This window comes from Oryzias latipes, chromosome 12, assembly GCF_053564925.1.
Source record: "Oryzias latipes strain Hd-rR chromosome 12, Olatipes_Hd-rR_3.1".
Classification (NCBI taxonomy): domain Eukaryota; kingdom Metazoa; phylum Chordata; class Actinopteri; order Beloniformes; family Adrianichthyidae; genus Oryzias; species Oryzias latipes.
In genome coordinates, this window is record NC_136248.1 from 21381803 (window position 1) to 21404170 (window position 22368).

Here is a 22368-nt window from a genome sequence, read left to right on the forward strand (position 1 = left end):
CATGCCCACTTATACAGACTTTTACAAGGTCATAAACATTCCTGTATGTGCACATCAGGCATGTGTTTGAACTGTGGAGTGTGTAAACTCTTAACAGAAAAAACATAGCAAGATTTGAACTGTCTCCCTGCTGTGTATCTATGGCACAAAACACATTTGTGTGCTGTTATTTTATTTTCTGATTATTCACTCTAATTGAATAACCAATGAGTCAGTTCATCAATAAATAAGCATACTGCAAAAGTAACAATTATCATTTTAAGCCATATTGTTAAACACTCTCCGATATAGAAACATTGAGGCAAAAAGCACTTAAAGAAATCAGTCTTCAAATATTCTGAGTCAGCTATGTGTTCATATGTGTGTGAATTTATCCTTTTTTGTGTGTGTACTTAGCAATAGTTATACCTAACACAGATGGTACATGTGGGCATTTAAAAAGGTTAGCACTGTCACTCCAGCAAGTTAAAAAAAATCCAATGTATAAGTTAGGTTTTGGATAACTCTTATCTTTACTGTGCATTAAAGCTTTTTTACTTGCTTGTTTTAGTTTGTCTATTTAGACATGTGCAATATACAGCTTTATTTAAATCGGAGCAGTTGTGAAATGTCAATGTAAATAAATAAATAATAATAAAATGAGAAAAGTCATTATTTTGGTTTGTACTTGTTAAACATGTAACTAGTATTTTTATGCATGTTTAAACAAAATAATACAAAAAGGGTAAATAAAAAGGCAAAAGGTAATATTTTGCTTGTTCCCTGTTCACAGAATGATTCTGTGGTTAGCATATGCTGACCCCTAGTGGTAATTTAATATGCTTGCTTACAGTTTTTCTTGTAAATAAACTTCAAATTGTGTTTATGTTCCATTTATAGTCTGTTAGTCGTATTGTACATGTCTTAATCTTCTTACTTTATTATACAGTTTACTTGATATCTTGTTGAGGCTTTAAATATCTTCATTGAATTAACTTTGTTTTATGTTTGTCACAAAACTAATAATAATAATAATATAAAAGCAAAGATACTGAACAATCTTGTTAAATTGCTAAAAGGTGAAATTTACATTTTCCGGAAAAAAACAAAACTTTATAAAATACATTGTAGGTGTTTGACACAATTTGATTGGCCGTTTCACTTGTGGCAAACCTACTCAGTAGCCAATCAAAACAGACGTCAGCCTCGGCAGTGTACGTGTTGCGTAATACAGCCACACTGCGTAATTAGGAGTCAACTCTGCAGTCTTTTGCTTGCTGTAGCTGTTTGGAACACTGCACGCCCACTGTGCTTCCAAGCAGCAAACCCCTTAAAGAAAAAGGTAACCTTGTGAAATAGAAATTCAAAATGAAGACATTTGATTGAGACGAATGTGTAACCTTGGGAATGCATTGTTCTTGTGCTTGAACGTGAAGACATCGTTAGCATGTGTTGTTTCGAACAGGCCTTTTATGCATTTTCCGTTAAAAATTATAGTTTTTATTTATTTTAACCACGTTTGTCCTGCTGTATATGTCTATATATATAGATGCTTGATAAGGATTTTTTTGAGGGGGCTTTTTTGAAATCGTATGAATGTTTGGCTAACAAACAGCATTAGCTTCATGCTTCTGCTTTATTTTATCTAACAAAACTATGTCGTAAACAATCACGTTTTATGACATCGTGTTAAGTGGTTGTCAGTGGTGTAAGAGTCAGAGTAGTCCGTTTTTTCTTTATCAACCAAGGAAGGGAGAAATAATAAGCTGTGAAAGTAACAGATGTTTGTTAAAAAAAAAACTAATTTAGATTTCAATGTTATTGTTAATATATCCCTTTTGTCTGACAGGCTTAGCTTTTTAAGCATTTCTGCTAGATAATAACCTATTTGAGGAAAGCTTTTTTTAAAAAAGACACAACAATCCATAACATACAATCTAGAAGAATAGTTAGTGGCAGTAATGATCCATTTTGATCAATGCTGTAAAATAATATTTCAGCTTTTTAAAAATATTATATATATATATATATATATATATATATATATATATATATATATATATTAGAAACTGTACTTTTAGTTCTTCTTTAATCGGCCAAATAGTTTTTGTTTGCTTTCAAAAACCTAACATTTTGATAATCAATTTAATTTTACTACAAGTGGATCATAGATTAGAAATAATAAGAAAACTCTTTCTTGATAAAGGCTGACATGTATTTTTTATATTAGTTAGTTATATTAGTTTTTTATGTTTTGTAATTAAAATGCCGATTAAGATTTTTTTAAACTAATTTTATGTTTTTTTTTTAGTTTTTTTTTTGTAGGAACTCTATAAAACAATACTGTTGGTTTCCTGCTATTCACCCACTGTAGTAACTGGTCCAAAAACTATAAATCTAGTTTAGTCATTTGAATTAAAAAATAATTAAAATAAAAAGTCATCGGAACAATATTTTTCTCTTTTTTCTTCCTCCACACTTAAGGGAAACGACATAATGGCGGCAGCATCTTCCCCTCTGGACCCAGACCTATTGAGAGAAGTACTTGAGTGCCCCATTTGCCTGGAGACTTACAACCAGGAACAGCTGCGACCCAAACTCTTACAGTGTGGCCACACAGTATGTCGACTGTGTCTGGAGAAACTGTTGGCGAACACCATCAACGGCGTGCGCTGCCCCTTCTGCAGTAAGGTCTCCCGTATGAGCAGCATCTCCCAGCTGGCGGATAATATCACTGTGCTGAAGATTATAGATTGCACCGTGTCCTGCAGCGCTGCCGCTGCTGCACTGATGTGCAAATCCTGCTGTAGCCGCCTACCAAGGCAGTACTGCCACGACTGTGCCATGGTTCTTTGTGAGCTGTGCAAAGTTGAGGACCACCTACACCAAGGCCACTCAGTCCAGACCATAAGGCTCGCTGCCGAGCAGCGCCGTAAGGAACTTGGAGGCAGGCTGGCTGTTCTTCGTGATGTCATGGGAGAGATTCAGAAGAAAAAGAGAGCAATAGAAAACATTTCCAAGTCGCTGAAACTGAAGTACCGGTCATTTCAGCAGGCGTACGCTACGGCGGAGCAAAGCATTCAAGAGGAAATGAGTCGATCACGAATGGCGTTCACAGCCTCAATGGGGGAGGTGGAAAAGATAAACTCACAGGTCTTAGAGGAGCAGGCATATCTCCTCAACATTGCAGAGGTAAAGGTCGTGTCACGCTGCGATTTTCTGACTATGCAGGTCAGGCAGAGTGACACCGCTTTATTAAAAGACGACGGCCCCAGCTGTGATGATGACGAACTGGATTTGAGGAGCAGTTTGCCTTCACAGTTCCAGCTACAAGAGCCAGGACTGGTCCAAGTGGAGCACTCCAAACCTTTAGAAGTGGGTCACGTAACCACAAACACTTACACTGTCAATACAGATGATCAAGGGGGTTTAGAAGCTGCACATGACGGGGATTTGGACGGAGTCGTTGCCACGCTGGGAGCCACCGGTGGTGCTGTGGGGTTTTCGATGGATCTTTACAGAGACATGGACATGGTGACAGGTGTGGAGGAAGCAGGATGTGACTCACCCGCCAGCTTTAAATCCAAGTCCATGGATGCGGGTGGAGGATCACCGGCTGGGGCAAGTTCAGGCCCTCCCGTCTGTCAGTTTGTTAAGAAAATGGGCTGTAAAGGGACACTGCCTGGCATGTTCAATTTACCAGTCGGCATATGCGTAACAGGACAGGGTGAGGTGCTGGTGGCCGACCGTGGCAACTGCCGCGTCCAGATTTTTAACCGCAAAGGCTTCCAGCGCGAAATCCGACGGAATGCCAGCAGCATCGACAACTTCGTCCTGAGTTTCCTCGGGGCTGACTTGCCTAACTTGGTCCCCCTATCAATCGCCGTGACCCCACAAGGCCTGATTGGTGTCACCGATAACTACGACAACTCTGTCAAAGTGTACACTATGGATGGGCACTGCATTGCTTGCCACAAGAACCAGTTGATAAAGCCCTGGGGGATCACAGCCATGCCATCGGGCCAGTTTGTAGTGTCAGACGTGGAGGGGGGAAAGTTATGGTGTCTTGCAGTGGACCGCAACGTGGGCGTGGTCAGCTACAACCGACTGTGCTCTGCTGTCCGCCCCAAGTTTGTCACATGCGATGCAGCAGGAACAGTTTATTTTACTCAGGGCCTGGCTCTGAACTTCGAGAAGCGTCAGAATGAGCCCCACCTGGAGGGGGGCTTCTCGATTGGTTCAGTTGGCACGGACGGCCAGCTCGGCAAACAGCTCAGCCATTTCTTTTCTGAGGCAGAAGACTTTCGGTGCATCACTGGAATGTGTGTGGATGCCAACGGGGATCTGCTTGTTACAGACAGCGGGAGAAAAGAAATCCTGCAGTTCCCCAAAGAAGGTGGATTCAATGTTCTCATCCAGGACGGGCTGACCTGCCCTGTGGGCGTGGCCACCACTCACAAAGGACAGTTGCTCGTCCTGGATTGTTGGGACCACTGTGTCAAAGTCTTTACCTACATTCAAAGGAGGCATTCTTCCACTTCCTAAAACAACTGACAGATTCCTAACTTGGTAATGAAAGGAGGAAGTCTGTATTGAAAGAAGAAACAAAAACAAATAACCTTCAAATTAAACATATTTTAATCTAGCTTCAGTTTGAAAATGGGTTTAGAAAATCAAGACATTTTCAAAATTCTAAGGTTGCTTTTTTTTCATTTCAGTTGTAAAGTATATATAGTATTGCACCAAATCCTTTGCATTTCCAGTGCATGTTTAGATCAAACGCACTACAAGCAAAGGATGCTGCTGCTGCTGTCAAAGGCTTTTCAAGGTGCAGAGAAAACTCCTTTCCTCTGCTATTTGATGCCACATTTCCATTTTTTTAGCCCGACTATCAGTTGAACCCTTCATGGGATTTTTTGGTTTTGTTTGTAGCTTTGCACAAAACCCCTGGAAGAGAAGCTCAAATTAAACTTGTACTTATGTATAAAATAAAGCATATTCAGGCATTTGCCCGATGAAGCACTTTATTACCGACACCTCACTGTGTCCTATAGCATTAGGGTCTAGTAGCACACTCAGTCTGTGGCTTTTAAAGTTTTGTGCAATTGATCTAAAGGCAGTATGAAACCAGATACCAGCAACAGTCAGGGAACAATAACTACCAATTTGCTTCAGGAAAATAAAAGAAAAAAGGTCCTGCAAAATCCAAACCTTAGGAATTTACATGGATTTATATTTTGCATTGCAGCATGCAAAGTTAGAGGAAGAAAATGTTTTGTTTGAAAAAGCTAACTCTGAGGCTATTTCAACTTTTATACATTATTTTCAGTTTGTTTTTTTTACTGTTATGCTTAGGAATTATATTAGGAATATCATATACCAGTCTATAAATGTATACTTTTTTTTGCCATGGAGCAGTGTTCTGCCTAAGAGATCAACACAAATAAATTACTGCCTTATCAATAGAAATAAAAAATAGACTTTAGCCCTTTTATTATAGTGATGAGCACATTTAAAAATAATGTATAGACATGCTTCAAAGCTACAGTTAATACATTTAGTCATTTTAAGAGTTTTTGTGATGTTTTTTTTTCCTTAAGCATTTTATGATCTGTGTGATTTGAAAGTCAACACTTAGTAAGATGTTTCTGTGTTCATGTTTATTTCTGATCTCAAGCATTCAAAGCAACCACAGCTGCATCTTAAACATGTCTTCCATGCTAAATGATTACACATGGAGAACAATACAAGGATCTGCCTAACCAATAAGACGCCCATTTCTATTGCAATGCCTTTATTTACGGGTCATTAGCAACAATGGGGTCGTGTTTAAGTTCCTTTTGCGCTGGGCTTTTGTTCTTTGTGCACTATTGAGATGTTATTTAATGCCAACACTGCCCTGTTTATGTGATATTCTTCTATTCTTCTGTCTATGCTCAAAAGTCAATTTTGGTTTAAGCTGAATAGGCTAATCTGCCTGTATTTCATCAAATCTGCTTAATCATAGACCTCTTTTGCATTTATGACTACTGTTTTTTTCCCCCTTAACGGGAAGTAGTTGTGTGCTACTGTGTCCATCCCTAAAGAAAATCCCAGTTTCTGTTGGAAAAAGTTTATGGTCACCTTAAGGAATATTCAAACTCCAAAATTACTTAAAGGAATAACATTTCTTTTTAAGATTTTGTTTGAGTTAGGAGTTTTCATCTGAAACAGCTATTTTGGTTTCTAGTGCTTTGGGGTTCAACTTGAAATTTGTTGTTCATTAATATTCATTAGTTTGCAAAGAAAACTATAAACATTTTGATTAATTTAAAGATCACATTACAACTTAATTGAAGTCAGATTCTATTTTCTTCTGACCCAGTTTCATCTTTAACATGTTTTTTCTAATTGTAGGTTTTTCTTTACACCAAGCTGACCTTAACTGTATTGGAGCCTGACGTGTATAAAAATGGACTAAAGCTTTATTTCTTTTTTGTTGTTGTATAATCTGCTTAAAGACGTAAAGCGAAATTCAAAAACAAGCTCAAGTGTCAAACTCACCATGGGTATTTCCTCTGTGCTTTTTCTTTTAGATCATAGATTTGATTTAGGTTGTACCATGTATACTTTTAGTATTCCCCACATGCCATCTGATAATCAGAGTAGTAATTATAAATGCAGTCATTACAATAGATGAAGAGAGAAAGCTGCATTAAATCAAGTGTCCTTGTGTCAGTGTGGTGAACGTTTAAGTGTCTCGCATACCATAATCTGAATTTGTTTAATTTGACATAGATGTCATCTCGTACTACTGATCTCTGGTGGTGTTTTTTTTTTTTTCCTTCTGCAATGAACCAAACTCTTGTCTTTTTTTATGTTCTTTAGAAACAACACTGTTAGAAATGTTGAACACATGTACTCCACTTCATGTTTGTAATGTTGATCATCAGAGTGCAATAAATATTTATGATCCAAACATTAAAAATACTCTCCTGGTTTTTCCACTCATGCCTAAATTAGATTTTAGTCTTTATTTCTTATGTTTATGCTGAGAAATTGTTGTTTATTGTGAACTTTTCTCTTTTTTTTCAAACCGAAAACCTTTTATAATCACATTAACTGTATAGGCCGATGGAGCATTGGTGCCACCATTAAAGAATAATAGAAAACTAGAATTTTCACTAACCTTTGATGTATCTTAAAGGTAAAAGGAAATGTAACTGTGAAAACACAAGCATATGCACAAGATACTGTATGCATATTTTATTTTGATGTATTTCTCGAAATGGCATACCTATGTTTTTTGGTAATGGCGACAATTGAAGCAGCAGCTTTCCTGTTTACCAATGTTTTCTATTGCCAACACATTGTACACAACAGGATGTAGGCAACAAAATCTACATTAAAACCCTGTTGCCCATGCACTACGTTTATTTTGTTTAATGAATAATGTTCAGCGCAACTTAAAGTTTCTGTAATTAAGAAAATCATTTTTGAAAACTAGCATGAAAGCCTTGGAGAGCACTGACTTCTTCCCAGTCAATAGAACTCTTAAATGATCATCCATCGTTTTGTTTTTAACGTCCTTGATCAATTTTTTTCAAGCAATAATGACCAGAAAGTGGTGAAATAACAATGACAATTTTCAGCAGTTATTTAGTGGCACATTTTTAAGAGTGGTAGAAAAATCTTTAGTGTTATCTTGAGGGGTAGACAACCATATTTTGACATTTACCTGCACATTTCTATCTTGGAACTTTCTTAGTAAACTGTATTCTTCCTCAGTTTCATGCAAGCCATTTCCTTTTATTTATAGCCACGGCTGTCCCTCTAAAATGACCAATAGAACATGTTTGTTGGAGGGCAGAGGTTACTCTGCTCCAGACACAAAATTGGTGCAGCACATGTGTGCTGTGGCTGATGAGCCTGTATCGATTCAGACTTGGTGAAGAGCTTTATAATTGACTTCCCCCTTATGGATAGTGTAATCCTCCCCTCGCAGCTTTCCTCATTGCAGTTTTTTTTCCCAGGATAGGCTGTTAAAGATTTAGCTGAAGCTGGGAGGCTCTCACCCGTCTTCAGTATTTTTTCTTATCTGCGCATCCTTATTTCACATCTGAAGGCCATCACATGGTGAAGTTTTAGCCATTTTAGGCTATAAGTGCACTGCAAGGCACACTGTGCAATCATCCTCTAATACAGTGTTTTTCAAAGTTTTTGAGCCAAGGCAAACTTTCCCCTTGACAAAAATCCTACGCCAAACCAGCATCAAAAAATTAAAAAAGGAGAAACTCTATAGTCTGTATTAATGTACAGTACAATCTCACATGCATTTTTGTGATAACTGTGGCAGAAAAAGCTGGAAGTTGCAGCTGTTTTTTCTAAAAGTTGTAATAAAAGTTAAGTTAGTTTTCAGTAATAATTTTCAACTAAATTATTTGAAATTTTACCCTGGTAGTTGTTTTTCCTTTCAGTTTATTAGTATGCAATTGTATGTAATCTCACAAAAAAAACAATATAAGCCTTCTAAATAATAATTAATTCGTTTTTTAAATGTTGGTGCAAAGGCAACTGTAATTTTTAAACAATCTTATCATGATATGTTTGATAAATTTTACACAAAAAACTATTATATTCATGTTTTCTGTAGCTACACAAAAAGTGAACATGTTGAAGTTTTATTCGTTTTTCTATTGTCTTACTCAAAGATGAAGTCTTTGAAAACTTTAAAATAATGTTTTATTTCTTTTTAGATGATTACATTGTTTCAATTTAGTTTAATTGTGTCTTTTGGCCACTTCACCTTAATCCTGTTTCTTAAATGTTGTTCTTATTTCTACTTTAGTTTAACATATAAAATAATCCAGACGTCATAGGAAAAGTGTTTCAGTTGGAAAGATGACTTGGACCAAACTCCGGTATGTTTGAAACCTTGAAGGAGAACTAAACTGTTGACCTCTGATTTTATCAAGAAGATTTAAAAAATGTTTGATGTGTTTTTGTTGTGGTTTCAAGATGTTTAACAGGTAAGACTCATTGTAGCGCAGAGATGCTGCTGTACCTTTAACACAATGCATCATGTGAGATGTAGTGCAAAACTGCCGCCGATGGCAGACAGACTCGCGTCTCTTAGCTCTATTATTTTGATCACTTTTTCCACTGTCTGATACCGGATCCCGTGGAAAGCTACACCGCTAAAAACCAGCTTTAGCTGTTATTTTTGTTGGATCTGAGAGACTTTACGAGCTAAATCGGAACAAGGAAATGAAGATTTTAACCGCTTCTGATTGGTCAGACTGATGACTTATGATTAGGGGTTCAATAATGATTGGTGGAGACAGTTGAAGGGGCGGGACTTTTCCGAAAACAGAGCTAAAGCAGTAGCTAAATTGCGGTACCGTCATTCTTATCAAAGTGTCTTTAATAGAATCAAAAAAACACAAAGAAAACGTATTTTATGATCTTTCATATTCCTAACTACTAATAGAACCAATCTTTCACGCACTTGGACTAATGATTGTATGTAGGAACCTAGTAAGTGCTCTATATTACAGTAAAGTCTGAAGAACATTTTAGCTTTTTACATATGAAAAAATAAAGAAATAATGTTAACTTCTTGCCACCATTATTTATTTCCAGCTCTCACACACACACACACACCGACGCACACACACGCACACACACACTGAAGGAGGAGGGTTTGGGGAAGAGAAGGAGGGAGTTAAAATTGTGTGCCCTGTCTAGGCTACCCCACCTTGGTGGGACATAGCCTGGGTATATAGATAGATGAGAAAAAAAAATCAACATGATTTTGTTTTCACATGGATCCTAAATTAAGGTAATTTTGGAGTCGAAGTGGTTTATGCATATGCATCAATAGGTGTTTAGTAAAAAAAAAAAAAAAAAAAAAGACATAAAAATGGTCTGTAAAGTGGAACTGGTTCATCAGTTGACTTTTGTTTCATTTAACTTGACCTTCAAATATCTGTATGATTTCATTTTTACCATTTTTGTTTCAAATTTGCATACATCTGTCAATACAAACACAAAACCTTTATTAAAAATACATTTTTTTATTTAGAATATTTAGTTTGATTAAACTAACAGATTTAAACAGTTTTACTTGTAATCTTCCTCTTACTAACTGACAGTAATACTTTATTGTATGAAAAGCCATTAATAAATGAAAACTTGATTTTTTTTTTCATATTTACTTTTCAAATGTCCAAAAAGATACAGATTCAAGCAAGGGCTGTATTGTTCAACTTTAACCCTCCTGTTATGTTGCGGGTCGAATTGACCCGTTTTAAAGTTTGAACGTCTAGGAAAAATAGTTAAAAGTATTTTTTCAGCATGAAACTTCTCCTGCTTGCCTTAATTAGTGTAATCAACATATATTATGAATTTGGTTCATCTCACATATATGCAACCACCCCCTGCATGTTTATATCACATAGATCGTGTTCGGGTCAATTTGACCCAGCAGTCAAACTTGAGGTACAAGGATGTCTTATTAGTAGTAGTATTCCTTTATTTGCAGCTGTGAGACATATTTCACCCCAAACACACATAGACAAACACACATAGACAAACACACATAGACACACACGCATAGAAAAACACACATAGACACACACGCACGCACACACCCACACACGCAGGTGCATGGGTGTCATGATTTTTGACAGGAACGGTTTATGTTCTTGCGGGAAAACTCATAGGGGCAAAACAAATAAAATATTCTCTGCATGGGAGTCCTTCCAACATTACATAGGCAGATATTTACAAAATGAGCAACCAAAGCATGAAGATGACGGTCCAGGAGGCTCTGGAAGTCATCACTGATCATGATCAGAAGAAGACTATCTTGAGCTAAATTTTGATTCTAATGATTCTGATTTTGAACCAGATGAGGGAAATGCTATTCCTGTTCCTCCAAGCAAGACATTCATATCAAAGAATGGTGAAATACATTGGTCGTCATCCCCAAATATGCATCAGACAAACCTGTCTGCAGAAAACATGATAAAGACAGTGCCAGGGCCGCTAGAATGCCAGTGACTCATGTGACCCATGTCAATTCAATTAAAATCAGTTCAGTTCAATTCAATTCCATTTTATTTGTATAGCCCAAATTCACAACAACAGTCATCTCGATGGGCTTCGTATAGGTAATTGAAAATTGTTTTTTAATTAATAAAACATGCCCCGGGTCAAATTGACCCAGGAACATCCTCTCTGTTCCTCACAAATGAACATAACAGGAGGGTTAAGGTATATAACCTTATAGAGTCCAATTCTTTCTCTGCTCATGCTCCATTTCTCCAGGTTTCCTGTTTTGAAAAACCTTTATGAATACTTTAAAAGTTCAGACAGACTAAGGAAGAATGTGTTGCAGCAGTGGATACGACTCGCTCACTTCAATGAGTTTGGCCACTCTTGAGCCACGTTCACTCTGTCCTCGACAAAATGCACACAAGCAGCCACTTCCAATGAAAGGTCTATGTAAACGTGTTTAAATCTCTCACGTTCAGACGTAGTCTGCGCAAGATTCTACAGCAGTCTTTGGGCTGTGTGTTCTAAACAAGAGGGCATTAACTGCAGGTTGTAAGTTAAACCAGGTAGAACTTTGACCAACCAGGGACTTGAATTCGGTAGTGACGAATGGATGAAGTCTCTTTTATTTCACGGAAGTACCAACCATTTGGAGAAATAAATAATTGTGGTTTGGGCCCGGCTGGAATTATACGACACCGAGTCTTTCACGCATGAGAAGAGAACTGTGAAAGAAAAAGCCTGGAGAAAGATTTGCACCGCTTTGACATTTCCCATCAATCCTCTTCCAACTGGAAGTGGTGGAAAGGCGCTAGTGAACAGTAGAAAAAGAAGAAGAAGAAGCCCCTCCCTGCTTTTACAGTGTGAACACCACGGGCTAAATGCACGTTCTTGAATGCGCCTCAAATGCACCTGTGTACATAGCTTTAGGTGTCATGAAAGCAGATTAAGTTGACATCTTTTTAGGTGGTCCTCTTCAGAAGTAGGACCAAGCAGACAAAATGTCTCAATTTTTTATTTTTATTTTTTATTAAAAAGGTAATCTATAAATGAAATAATAAAGGTCAACCTAATTTCCCAAGTCCACTGACCCCTTCTTGAAGTTGATGTTACCCATAAGTACTATTGGTTTTGACCTATTTCATTAAACCTACCTTTCTGGTACTGCAGCCAAAGCTGCTGCTGCACTTTCTTGCTGGGGAAGTAGATGCTGCAGCTGAGCTCAGAGCCATAAAGCGCCTCAGACACATAATGGCTGCCGTATTCCTGGATAAAGGCCAGTAGCTCTTCACGTGTGCTGTCTGCAGAAAGGGTCTTCAGAACCTTAGAAAAGCCTTCCATGTCAAGAAATGGGGAAAAAAGACGAAAGGACAGACTGTCAATTTACTTAAATGCAGGTTGAATGTAAGGCAGAAAAAATGCATTTGATGATCCATCAGACATACTCATAGAGAAGCAGGCGTAGTTTTAGTGTCATTCAAAGAATTGTGTGTAGATGACAAATAGCAATAAGTCCCTGAGTTGATATACTTTGAAGAAATAAAAAACCCAGTTATATTGTCCAGGTGCTGACCTGTGGATAAGGTAATAGAGCTGAGTTTGACTTTGTAAAGATTGCTGCGTACTCTCCACTGCTGTACCATTGGGTAGCCTACTGCTTCACTGAACTGGGCACGGCCTGAGAAAGACATGTAAGAAAGAGACATAAAGAAACAACAGTTTTAAATGAATTACAGTGTGAAAAACTATAAAGTTGAGCTCAAATTCAGAACGAAGGAAAAATATAAAATCATAAAAGAAATAACACACAGACAGTGCACTGCTTACCTTCTGGTACGCATTATTGCCTTAACAACATTTATCATCACGGCCCACATCCCAGCTGCTCCCGGATCAGTGCTGATATATAGTGCAGCTCGAACTCCAATTGGATTGCTGACATTACAAGTACGAGCAATCTTGGCTTTCTGTGCGATTCAATTACCAAACTTTCACACCAGCTTAGAACTAAAGTCACGAAAGTGAAGAGCAAGGGAAAATAAATAAATAACTTAAGTGCTTACGGGAACCTTGAGCCTGTGGCTCTGGAAATCTTTTTGCACCTGAGACATTCATGCACAGTGAAAGAAAAGGGCAATTTAGCTTCAGTGCGTGCATGCATGTGCGTGTGCTCAATTTTGGAGAAAGCAAATCCCTAGAAGAATATACCAGGGGTCAGGGTGGACCAAATGCCAATTTAGCTAATGGAAGGATTAGGAACCAGAGGTGGAGTTGCACATCTCAAGCTAAATGTCTAATTGGCTCTGGCCTTCCACAGAGTCACATGGAACAGTCAGATAGACTGGTGACAAAGTGAAATGGTTTCTGTTTTTATTTGTCCAAACTTTTTTTTTTAAAATATAGTTATTACAAAACTCTCGCAGAAACAACCACTCAATGATGGAAGGCACAGCTCTTCACAAAAAAAAAAAAAAAAAAAAAAAAAAAAAAAACGTATTCATATAAAAATATAGACATTTTTCTTCATAAATTAAATTTTAAGGCAATCGACAATCTGGACCCTAGATCAGTGAGCATTCTGTAGCAGATTTACAAATGTCATCAATGAAAGGATTTGAGTGCTGAATACATTTCAATGAGGATAAATACAGTCTGACTTCATTTTTAAAACACAGGAAATTCGGCTGATCTTTTTTCCACTTTTTTATATGAATATGATATTTTCCCCAAATCAGGAGGGTGGTTACTAATTTTGTTGTCTCTTTTGACAACTTACAAAGCAAAATATTTTTTTCTGTTAATTGTAAGAGGTTAATTCTTTGACTAAGCCAATTGTGAAAATCTAGCCAGAATCTTTGGATCACTGGACATGAAAAAAACAGGTGTCTGGTTGTTTCTGGGACGGTATGACAGAAATCAATATCATATTTGCTTTTGAAGTCGCTTAACTGAAGAATTTCTCTGTTCAAATCAAGAATATCACTTACAAAAAAATCTTGTGGTCAAATTTTTCCAAATATTTGGTCTCCCATTGTAAAATATCTGTTACTAAGAAAACTTGGCAAGTGACTAATACATCTAATTTTATTCAAATTTCAGGTTAAATGTTCCTGATTTGTTGTTGGGATGGACTGGTGTAGTGTCCTGAGTATAGCCTTCCTTTTTCCCTCGGTAGCTGGGATAGGCTCCATCAACCCCATGACTATATACAGGAAAAAATGAATGAATGTTCCTATTTTGTCTCTCTTTAGCTTTAATTTATGGTTAAAAAAAAGAATAGAAAGAGTCAATGAAAATGAAAAAAATAATTAATTTATTTAAAATTAAATGGGACTTGCTCCACACACACGAAAAATGGTACGGACTGCATCCCTTCTTTATTGGGTATATATATATATATATATATATATATATATATATATATATATATATATATATATATATATATATATATATATATATATATATATATATATATATATATAGTTAATAAAAGAAAAAAGTTTGCAGGAGTAAAACCACACTCAAATACTCTCACCTGTGAGGAGTTGGAGATTGGGAAGAGGCTCTGACAGAACCCCACGACACTGTTCCTCCACTGGTAAGGGAATGACCATGAGCCCATCGGCCAACTGTGGGAAGTCCTTGATGAAGTTGTTATCTCTAAAATAAAAAGAAAAAAACAGAAGTACATACTCTTCTACAGGAAGATATGCAAATGTGAAGTATTTTATACTGTAGTTTTAGGATCATGAACCAAGCCAAAACCCTACACTCCATAAAAATAAAAAAATAAAAGCATCAAGCAATCTGCAATCCTTGCATGTTTCAGCTCTGGCATCCAGCTTCTTCCATCATTCAGTGAATAAGATTCCGAAATGTTGTTGGTTCTGTATGACCATGTTTCATGTAGTGGTTTGGATGTTTTACATAGAGTTTTTCTGCCTATCATTATGTAGTTGTACCATGTAGTAGTGGAAATTCAGAAAAAGTGGAAGTAGCAACTTCATAAATCTGTCGAAGCAGCTATTTAGCAACTTATTCTGAAGACATCTCAATGATAGAGTTTAGTCTTCTAGAGAAGGCTAGTGCTACAGTTACATGATGCAACACTTTTCTACAAAAGATGAACATGTTTTTTTAACCAACAGGACATTTTGGTTTCTCTTGTCTGAAAGGCTTTCATGAAGGACACAAAGGGATGAAGCAGCCAGGAGCTGGTTATTTCAGCGTGTGCTCTGCTTGTGATGCTTTACACTTTTTTTTAATACGGATTTATGGGTTGAGGAATTTATCTCGGAAACTCAGGTCAAAGATGAACAATTCTCCTAAAAGGATTTGGAAACTGTTGGTACACATTCTCTACTCTGTTGGACATGTTTGAAGACACTGTTGTCAAACAGAATCAACTTGATCCCACACATATACTGTATGAGGTAAAGCTCTGAGGTAGAAGCCACAGACTGCCACAATGCTAAGGTAAGGATTCAAAAACTTATTTTATGTCTATATCTGTGTCAATATTGATTCAAAAGAGAACAGGATACAAATGGCATGCCACATAAAGTGCCATTCTCTGTCTTTTTAAAGCTATGTTCACACTGCCCTCGACAATGAGAGTTCAATTGGCCACTTTCAGTGTAAACATGCCTTCACACATAGTTGGACAAGTTTTCATGACCTTTTTTGGGCTCCACCTTCAAAGCTAAACCAGGTCAAACTTTGACCAATCAGGGACTCTGGTTCATTATTGTCGTGTGGATGGTGTCCCTTTACATTTACAGAGGTATCAATCGTTTCTGAAAATGGATGATAAATGAGAATGTAAACATATACAACACCACCTTCTTCATATATCCAAATAAAGCTGTGAAAGGAAGAGTCTGGAACAAGATTTGTGAGATTAGCACCAATTTGACCAATCCTCTTCCAACTGTAGGTGGTGGCCATACAATGGTAGACGGTAGAAAAAGGAAAAGAAGAAGAATCTTTCCCTGCTTGTCCAGTGTGAACACCACAGACTAAATGCACGTTCAAGAACCCACGTTTAGGTCATCACATGCCCAACGACCATAGCTTCTGACCAAGCATACGGTCCCTTTTAATTCACACCATTTAAAGTACCTCTCCGATGCAAATAATTGTTTTTGAGTTTCTGACATGTACTTCATGTACTTCTTATAAAAGAGAACAAAGGAATTAAAAAATCATTTCATTTTTGCATTTCTGAGTATTTCAGGCAGGTGCCAAATTGCACCAAGCTGCTGAAATTGCACTGCTGCCAGACCTTTGCACCTTGCCTGTCGCTCAAACCGTGCTGCTCAGCTCGCATCTGTACCGCCTGCACCACGTGAATCACATTCGGTGTGCAAGCAGCTTAACCCTAACCAGTAATCCTAAACTTAACCCTTCCTCTGGGTTTGTGCGGGCAAGAAAAAAGTTCAACACTGGCCGCACGTATTTGGAAAATTTCTTGCGAATAGCCACTTTGTTTCTGGCATTTCATTTTATTTGCTGTGCAAGGTAATTCAATTATTTTCACAGTTCCTGAGACTTTGAGTCGGTGTCGTTTTTGCCTCCCTCCTTGTGTCAAGAAAGGGGGGATCAAGGGCAGAGGTAGTTAGCTCAGCCCCAATGGCAACGCCCATGTAGAGGAGATTTTGGAGACAGAGACTTCAGATAAACATGAAACATGGCTTTATAAGACATTTAGGTTGTGGGACTTTAACTGAAAAAAATTAAAAGCTTTTATTAGCAAAACATCTGCTTTTTGAGATGCCACACACAGGAACACAAAGACTAACCATCAATCACAATAATATCAGATGGTTAACTGACTCACCTATATGCAGAACTCAACCTTTCACTCTAATGGTCTGACCAAATTAGACAGCATCTTTGTCCATAAAAATGCATTAATATCTCCTTATATGTATGTGTATAAATGATTCTGTGATTGACTAAGGAATCTCTGTAACTGATTTGTTTAATAGTCTATGGTAACAAACAAAAAAAAAAACAACAAAATTAATATCTTCCTTAAATGCACGCTTTTTAAAATTAATTTCAATGAGTCACTCCTCAGTAAGTGCTAAAAAATAGAGAAATAAATACCAGAGAAATGCAAAAGCTTTTAGGATAGTGTAAGGCAAACCCCATCCTTGTTCAATGGATATGATTCTCTGGTTGAACTGAAGGAGTCAAGAGTTCATTCTCTGTAGAAAAAGCTTCTTGTTGATTTTTGAGAGCATGGAAAGCTGCAGCCACACACTCTCCCTTATCCACTTTCACAGGACTGAGTCTCATAGCTCAGTCCTTATGGCACGGAAACTCAGGAGGTGGGATGGGAAGTAGTTCTGCTGTTCGCCATATCAATTTTTCATCCTGTTTATCCCTGCTTCCTCTTCTCGCTTGCTTTACCCATAAAGCCTCCTAGAAGCAATCAAGGCTCTCTAGTCAGAATAGACGGATGGAAGGATCGACTCAAAAGCAGAGAGTGGGAGAGGAGAGGTGCTGTACAAGATTAGTGGAGCTTATGGTCCCAAAAACATATTGATTGCAAGAACTAAATCAGCTGACTTGATGCTGTGGCTCAGGGAGACTTTGGGGAGGTGTGGACCAAGACAGATTTCGAAGCCTGACCTTAAGCTCTATCCATGTCAAATTGTTGAAAAATGGTTAAGAGCAGCTATGAAGTTGCTCTAAACACTAAATTAATTTGTAAAATCAATACTATTTAAAGTCCCACTCCAATAATCTTTTGATCTATTTTAAATGTTTTTCCAGTGTTTTTTTAACTTATTTTTTGTAGCCACAAAAAAATAAAATAAAATAAAAAATAACCCTGTGTAGTTTCTAGGGCATAGTTTCTGCAGAGCAACAGGAGTTATTTAGAAACTCGCTTCTTTTTCTGCAAGTGGATGAATCAGAAGGGAGCAACTACAGGCTTCTTCTAACGACATTTTTTTTGTATGCTCACAACGATTCACAATGATTTAAATAAAGAAATATTTCTCTACAAATGTCCTCCATCCTGAGAAAAATGCCACAAGAACATGTTAAAAACACCCAAAACACAATTTTTACCTTTACACTTTTTCCTTCTTTTGGGAGGAATATAAGACACAAAGTCAACCATCTGTTTGTGCATTTCCTGTATTTTCAATGATCCTTATAGGTTTTATGCTGTGGCTGACTGGTGTGTGCGCATTGCAGGAAAGAAACTGGCATTTATTCTATTGAAAGCTCATTACAGGGAGGAACATTCATCTTAACCCATTTGACCCAAACCAAATCAACATAGTCAGCAACAGGAGACTGTTGCTTTTTTTCACAGAAAGATCATTTCCACCCCAAACGTATGATTGTTTACAAAAGCGGTTAAAAGTGTGTAGTGTGTCACACATTAGTAACTCTCTCTGGAAAGTAACCAGTCGTGCTTGATGTGTATTCTTTGGATCGATAATCTCTGACGTCTCTGAGGTTACTCCGCTTTACTTAACGTTTCCAAAAAACGGCGTTTGAGTGAGACAAAGTGAAGTTCGAGGTTCTGTTGAGATCACTCATTGGTCAACCTACCCTCCAATCAAAAGCAAACACCCAAATATGAACAATTTAGGCTTTAATAAAATCATAATACTCATTATAAAAAAAATCCCTACCCACAAAGTTGTATGTATATATATATATATTGCAAAATCCCAATCTGTATCAGATCGGTTATAACAACAACCTCCTGTTGACTAGGTGCCCATGGAAGATGGACAAAAAAGAAGAAGGAGGTGTGTTTGTTGGCATTAAGAGAAAAGGAAGGGCTGAAAAGTTTATGAATGAAGATGATAAACTTTGGATGTAGTGATTAACAAGACAAACTAGAGACATGGAAACCAACACAATGAAATGGAGAAAGGTGGATATACTGTGTGCTCCAGAGACAAGGTAGAAAAAGGGACTAAGACTTAAAGATTGAGAGGTTCAAGCTGTTTTATTGTGGTGTAAATGGAAAGACGATTCAAGTTGGACTGATCCTGAAAGAGAAGTGTGAGATAGGGCGATGAGTCTGAAGCTGGAAGTTAAAGGTGTGATGTTGAATATTGTCAGTGGTTATGCCCTAAAGGTGGGATTTGAGCTTGAGGAGAAGGAGAAATTCTGGAGGGAGATGGATGAGGTTTCCCTAGAGGGGAGAGAGTTGTGAATGGGCCAGACTTTAACAGACATGTGCAACAGACTTTGACGGATAATTCTCTGTGGCAACCTCTAAAGTCAGCCGCCGAAAGAATAAAGAAAGTCTATAAAAGGCGAGATTTAAACCAATATCTGAAAAGAAAAATGCTCTACATTGTCTGCTTGTTTTTCTTTTTTTTTTGTTTATTTAGTCATAGAAATCTGTTATTAGTGAAACAAATGAAAGAGTTATTAAGTGGCATCTTTAAGACAGCTATTTCTGTCTTGTATTGACTTATTTAATTTTTATTTGTTCTAAATTGGCTAATCATTACTAAGTATTTAGTTATTGATTCAAAGAGAGGAAAAATATAATTTCAGGGAAAAAAATAAACGTATGATTTACAAGGCACGCTCAAACAAAAAGTGGTTTTATGTATTCATATGTAGAGCAAGGTTGGAACAGAAGCAGTTTATACTTAAGACAGTGTCCAAACATAAATGAGTTTAAATACTCCAATGGTATTTTTTTGCATATTCTTGTGGCATTTTCCTCATGATGGAGAACATATTTGAAGAAAATTAATCTTAAAATTGGATTTCTGAGTTTTTCTTTATTTAAATCGCTGTTAGTCACCAACCACCGGGCCGCGGACCGGTAGAAAACAAAAGAAAACAAGAAAAAAAGAAAACACAATCTAAATGAGACTCTCCAAAACAAAACCATCTCTTCCCAGTGTATACACACATTTATACACAATGAAGTCGAAACAAATATGTCTACCCAACTTCTTCTTTCCGTGCAAGTCCTAAAATCTTTAAAGCACACGTTATAGCACAAGCTAAATCCAAGACGCACATCCAAGCGTTTTGTCTTCCTTTTCTTGCTACTGGGCCTCACTTCCTTTCCTCCGCCCCAAGAACCAGCCTCAGTATTCCTCCCTGCAGACAGACTCTAACAACTGTTTGCCTTGTACTCAGCCCATTACACAGTGGTAAACCTCTCTGGTTTGCTCTGCATCCTGTTACCCTTCCACACCCACCTGCTCTCTCCTCCGAAATGCAGACAGGCAACAAGGAGAGCTATTAGGAAACCCTTTCAGAATAAAAATGCTTTTTATGTCTTCTTTGTGACCTTCAAAATTTTGCAAATGTATCTGCCCTTGTCATGTGTCATCCTATTGAGGTAGATTATTTGAGGTTCAAGAAGCATGTTTCACATTTGTATTATCTATATTTATCAAAGCACACATTTGATCTTTTCCCAATGAGTGAGATTTATTTTAGGACTTTCAGATTATTCACAAATTAATTCAAATTCCTTTAAATGCTCTTTGTGGTATTATTTTTTAAAAGCAATTATCCAAAGATTGATTATGTTTTAAAAAAGTAAAATGATACTGGTGAAAAAATCTCTACACAATAGTATGGCTAGGAAGTTTTATGTAAAATATAGTGATTACATGTTGTTGTTTTATATATATTTTTTTTATATTTTGGTACCTAAATTGATTTTGTGAAGGCTGCAAATGTGCAATTATAGAAATATCCACTAGAGGGCGGTCTGTCTCTTTGTCAATGGAAAAACCATGGACTTGTGTGTTGTTATGGTACTACATTTAATGTGTGGATCCAAAAGTCTTCACTTTGATATGTTGGAACTAAAGCAACACGAGGTGGAACACAAGCTCCCTAAGCAATTATGTGAAAGGAAATAAACAACTGTGCTTATTTTAATGACATTATACAGTAACAACACCAACAGAAACACAAATGCGTTGTGTCTTTGTGTGTTTTGGAGAAAACTGCAGGTCGGCTCACCTCAGATCTGCACTGCGAAGGAGACAGTTTGAAATGTCTAGTCAGGAGGTGATTTTAGCTCAGAATGAAATGGAAAGCTCACTTCTCCACTGGGATAGAAGAGGAGAGAACAATTCATCCTGAGACGGGGTTGAAGATTCAAGATGGGGTGGAGCTATGGTCGTTTAACTGATAGACACATAGGATTTAGACTCAAAGGCGGAATCTGTCAGCACTCTTGAAGCAAATCACCACAAAGGAATCTACTGCCGACAGAATTTAAGCCAAAACCAGACAACACTTTGAACTGAGCCTGCGATGCCACTGGGTGCCAGTATATCCCACATGCAGGGCTGGACACAGAAATTACTGCAGCATGGTTTGTAAGTTGAATTGCTGTCAGTGGATGAAAGAGAACCAGGAAATAGGAAGGAAATGCCTTTACTTTATATTTAAAAGGAGAAAATCTCTTTCTTGTTTGACTTAAAGGATACTTTTTCCAGGCACTTCTGCTCCTTCTATTGTCAACAACTGTTGTAAAAGAGTATGCAGTTCACCTCATCTCATATTTGTCTGTGACAACAAAAAAGATGACAAACGACAATGCAAGAGAAGCTTGTTTCCCTGCGCAATGCACATTTTCCACACTAAATATACTGGCATATACTGCTTTCATGATGATTTTGTGATGCACATAGAACTAAAAAAACGAGGATTTACAATACAAGCTTTCTAAACTACTACAGGATCATTTTGCAGCTGCTGGTGGATAATATCAGTTATGCTCATGTGGAGTCTTAATCTTCTACTTTAACACACGCTGTAGAGTCGAAAAAAGGGCTCCAACGGAAAATTGGGATTGTCCCATGGTACAGCATGCTTGATACTTGTTCTGTTAGGAAACATTACTGAATGGGATGATTAGTGAGTCTGATGGATACTAAGACAAAAAGAAAAAAAAAATGAAACCTTTTCTGCATATCACTTGTCCTAAGTAGAGCGTATGGAAAAGAGATTACTTTTTTTTCCTCTTCAAACATTGAGGTGAGGATAATTGTTTTTCTTGAGTTATAATAGGATTTGATATTATCTAAAAACTTCTTTTACGTATTGGCCTTATGCTTTAATAGATCATGCGATCTAAAAATGCACATTTTTATTTGTTTTGGGAATCTGCATTTTATATTATTTTATATTTTAAATATATTTTATATTTTTGTAAAAGTAAGTTGAAAAACTCTTAGAGGTTCTCGAAATAATTAATAAAAAGCAAGTCTGTTACATTTAACTTTTAAAATGTTCTAGTGTGTAGCAGTAAAGGTTGTGCAGAAGTAAAAGAAGTGCACCTCCATAACTACCTTCTTCACAATGGCCTCCTTTAACTCTTAT

General features: G+C 37.1%; 2 protein-coding genes across 3 annotated transcripts in view; one reads left to right on the forward strand and one right to left on the reverse strand.

Annotated features, from left to right (window-relative positions):
* Positions 1-22368, reverse strand: part of astn2 (astrotactin 2) — a 325617-nt gene that overhangs the window by 59586 nt on the left and 243663 nt on the right. For both annotated transcript variants that reach the window (XM_023961099.2, XM_078956323.1), the window contains 3 exons: positions 14555-14679; positions 12590-12694; positions 12171-12350 (listed from right to left, as the gene is read on the reverse strand). In XM_023961099.2, coding sequence (XP_023816867.1) covers positions 12171-12350; positions 12590-12694; positions 14555-14679 — 410 coding nt within the window. The remainder of the gene's footprint in view (positions 1-12170; positions 12351-12589; positions 12695-14554; positions 14680-22368) is intronic.
* On the forward strand, positions 1129-6946 carry trim32 (tripartite motif containing 32). Its single transcript, XM_011481734.4, has 2 exons — positions 1129-1321; positions 2464-6946. The coding sequence occupies exon 2, from the start codon at positions 2476-2478 to the stop codon at positions 4522-4524; it is 2049 nt and encodes a 682-aa protein (XP_011480036.1). The 5' UTR covers positions 1129-1321; positions 2464-2475; the 3' UTR covers positions 4525-6946.

Excerpts from the sequence above, each read along its gene's own strand:
- trim32 (XM_011481734.4), top strand. The coding sequence starts at position 2,476 with ATGGCGGCAGCATCTTCCCCTCTGGACCCAGACCTATTGAGAGAAGTA.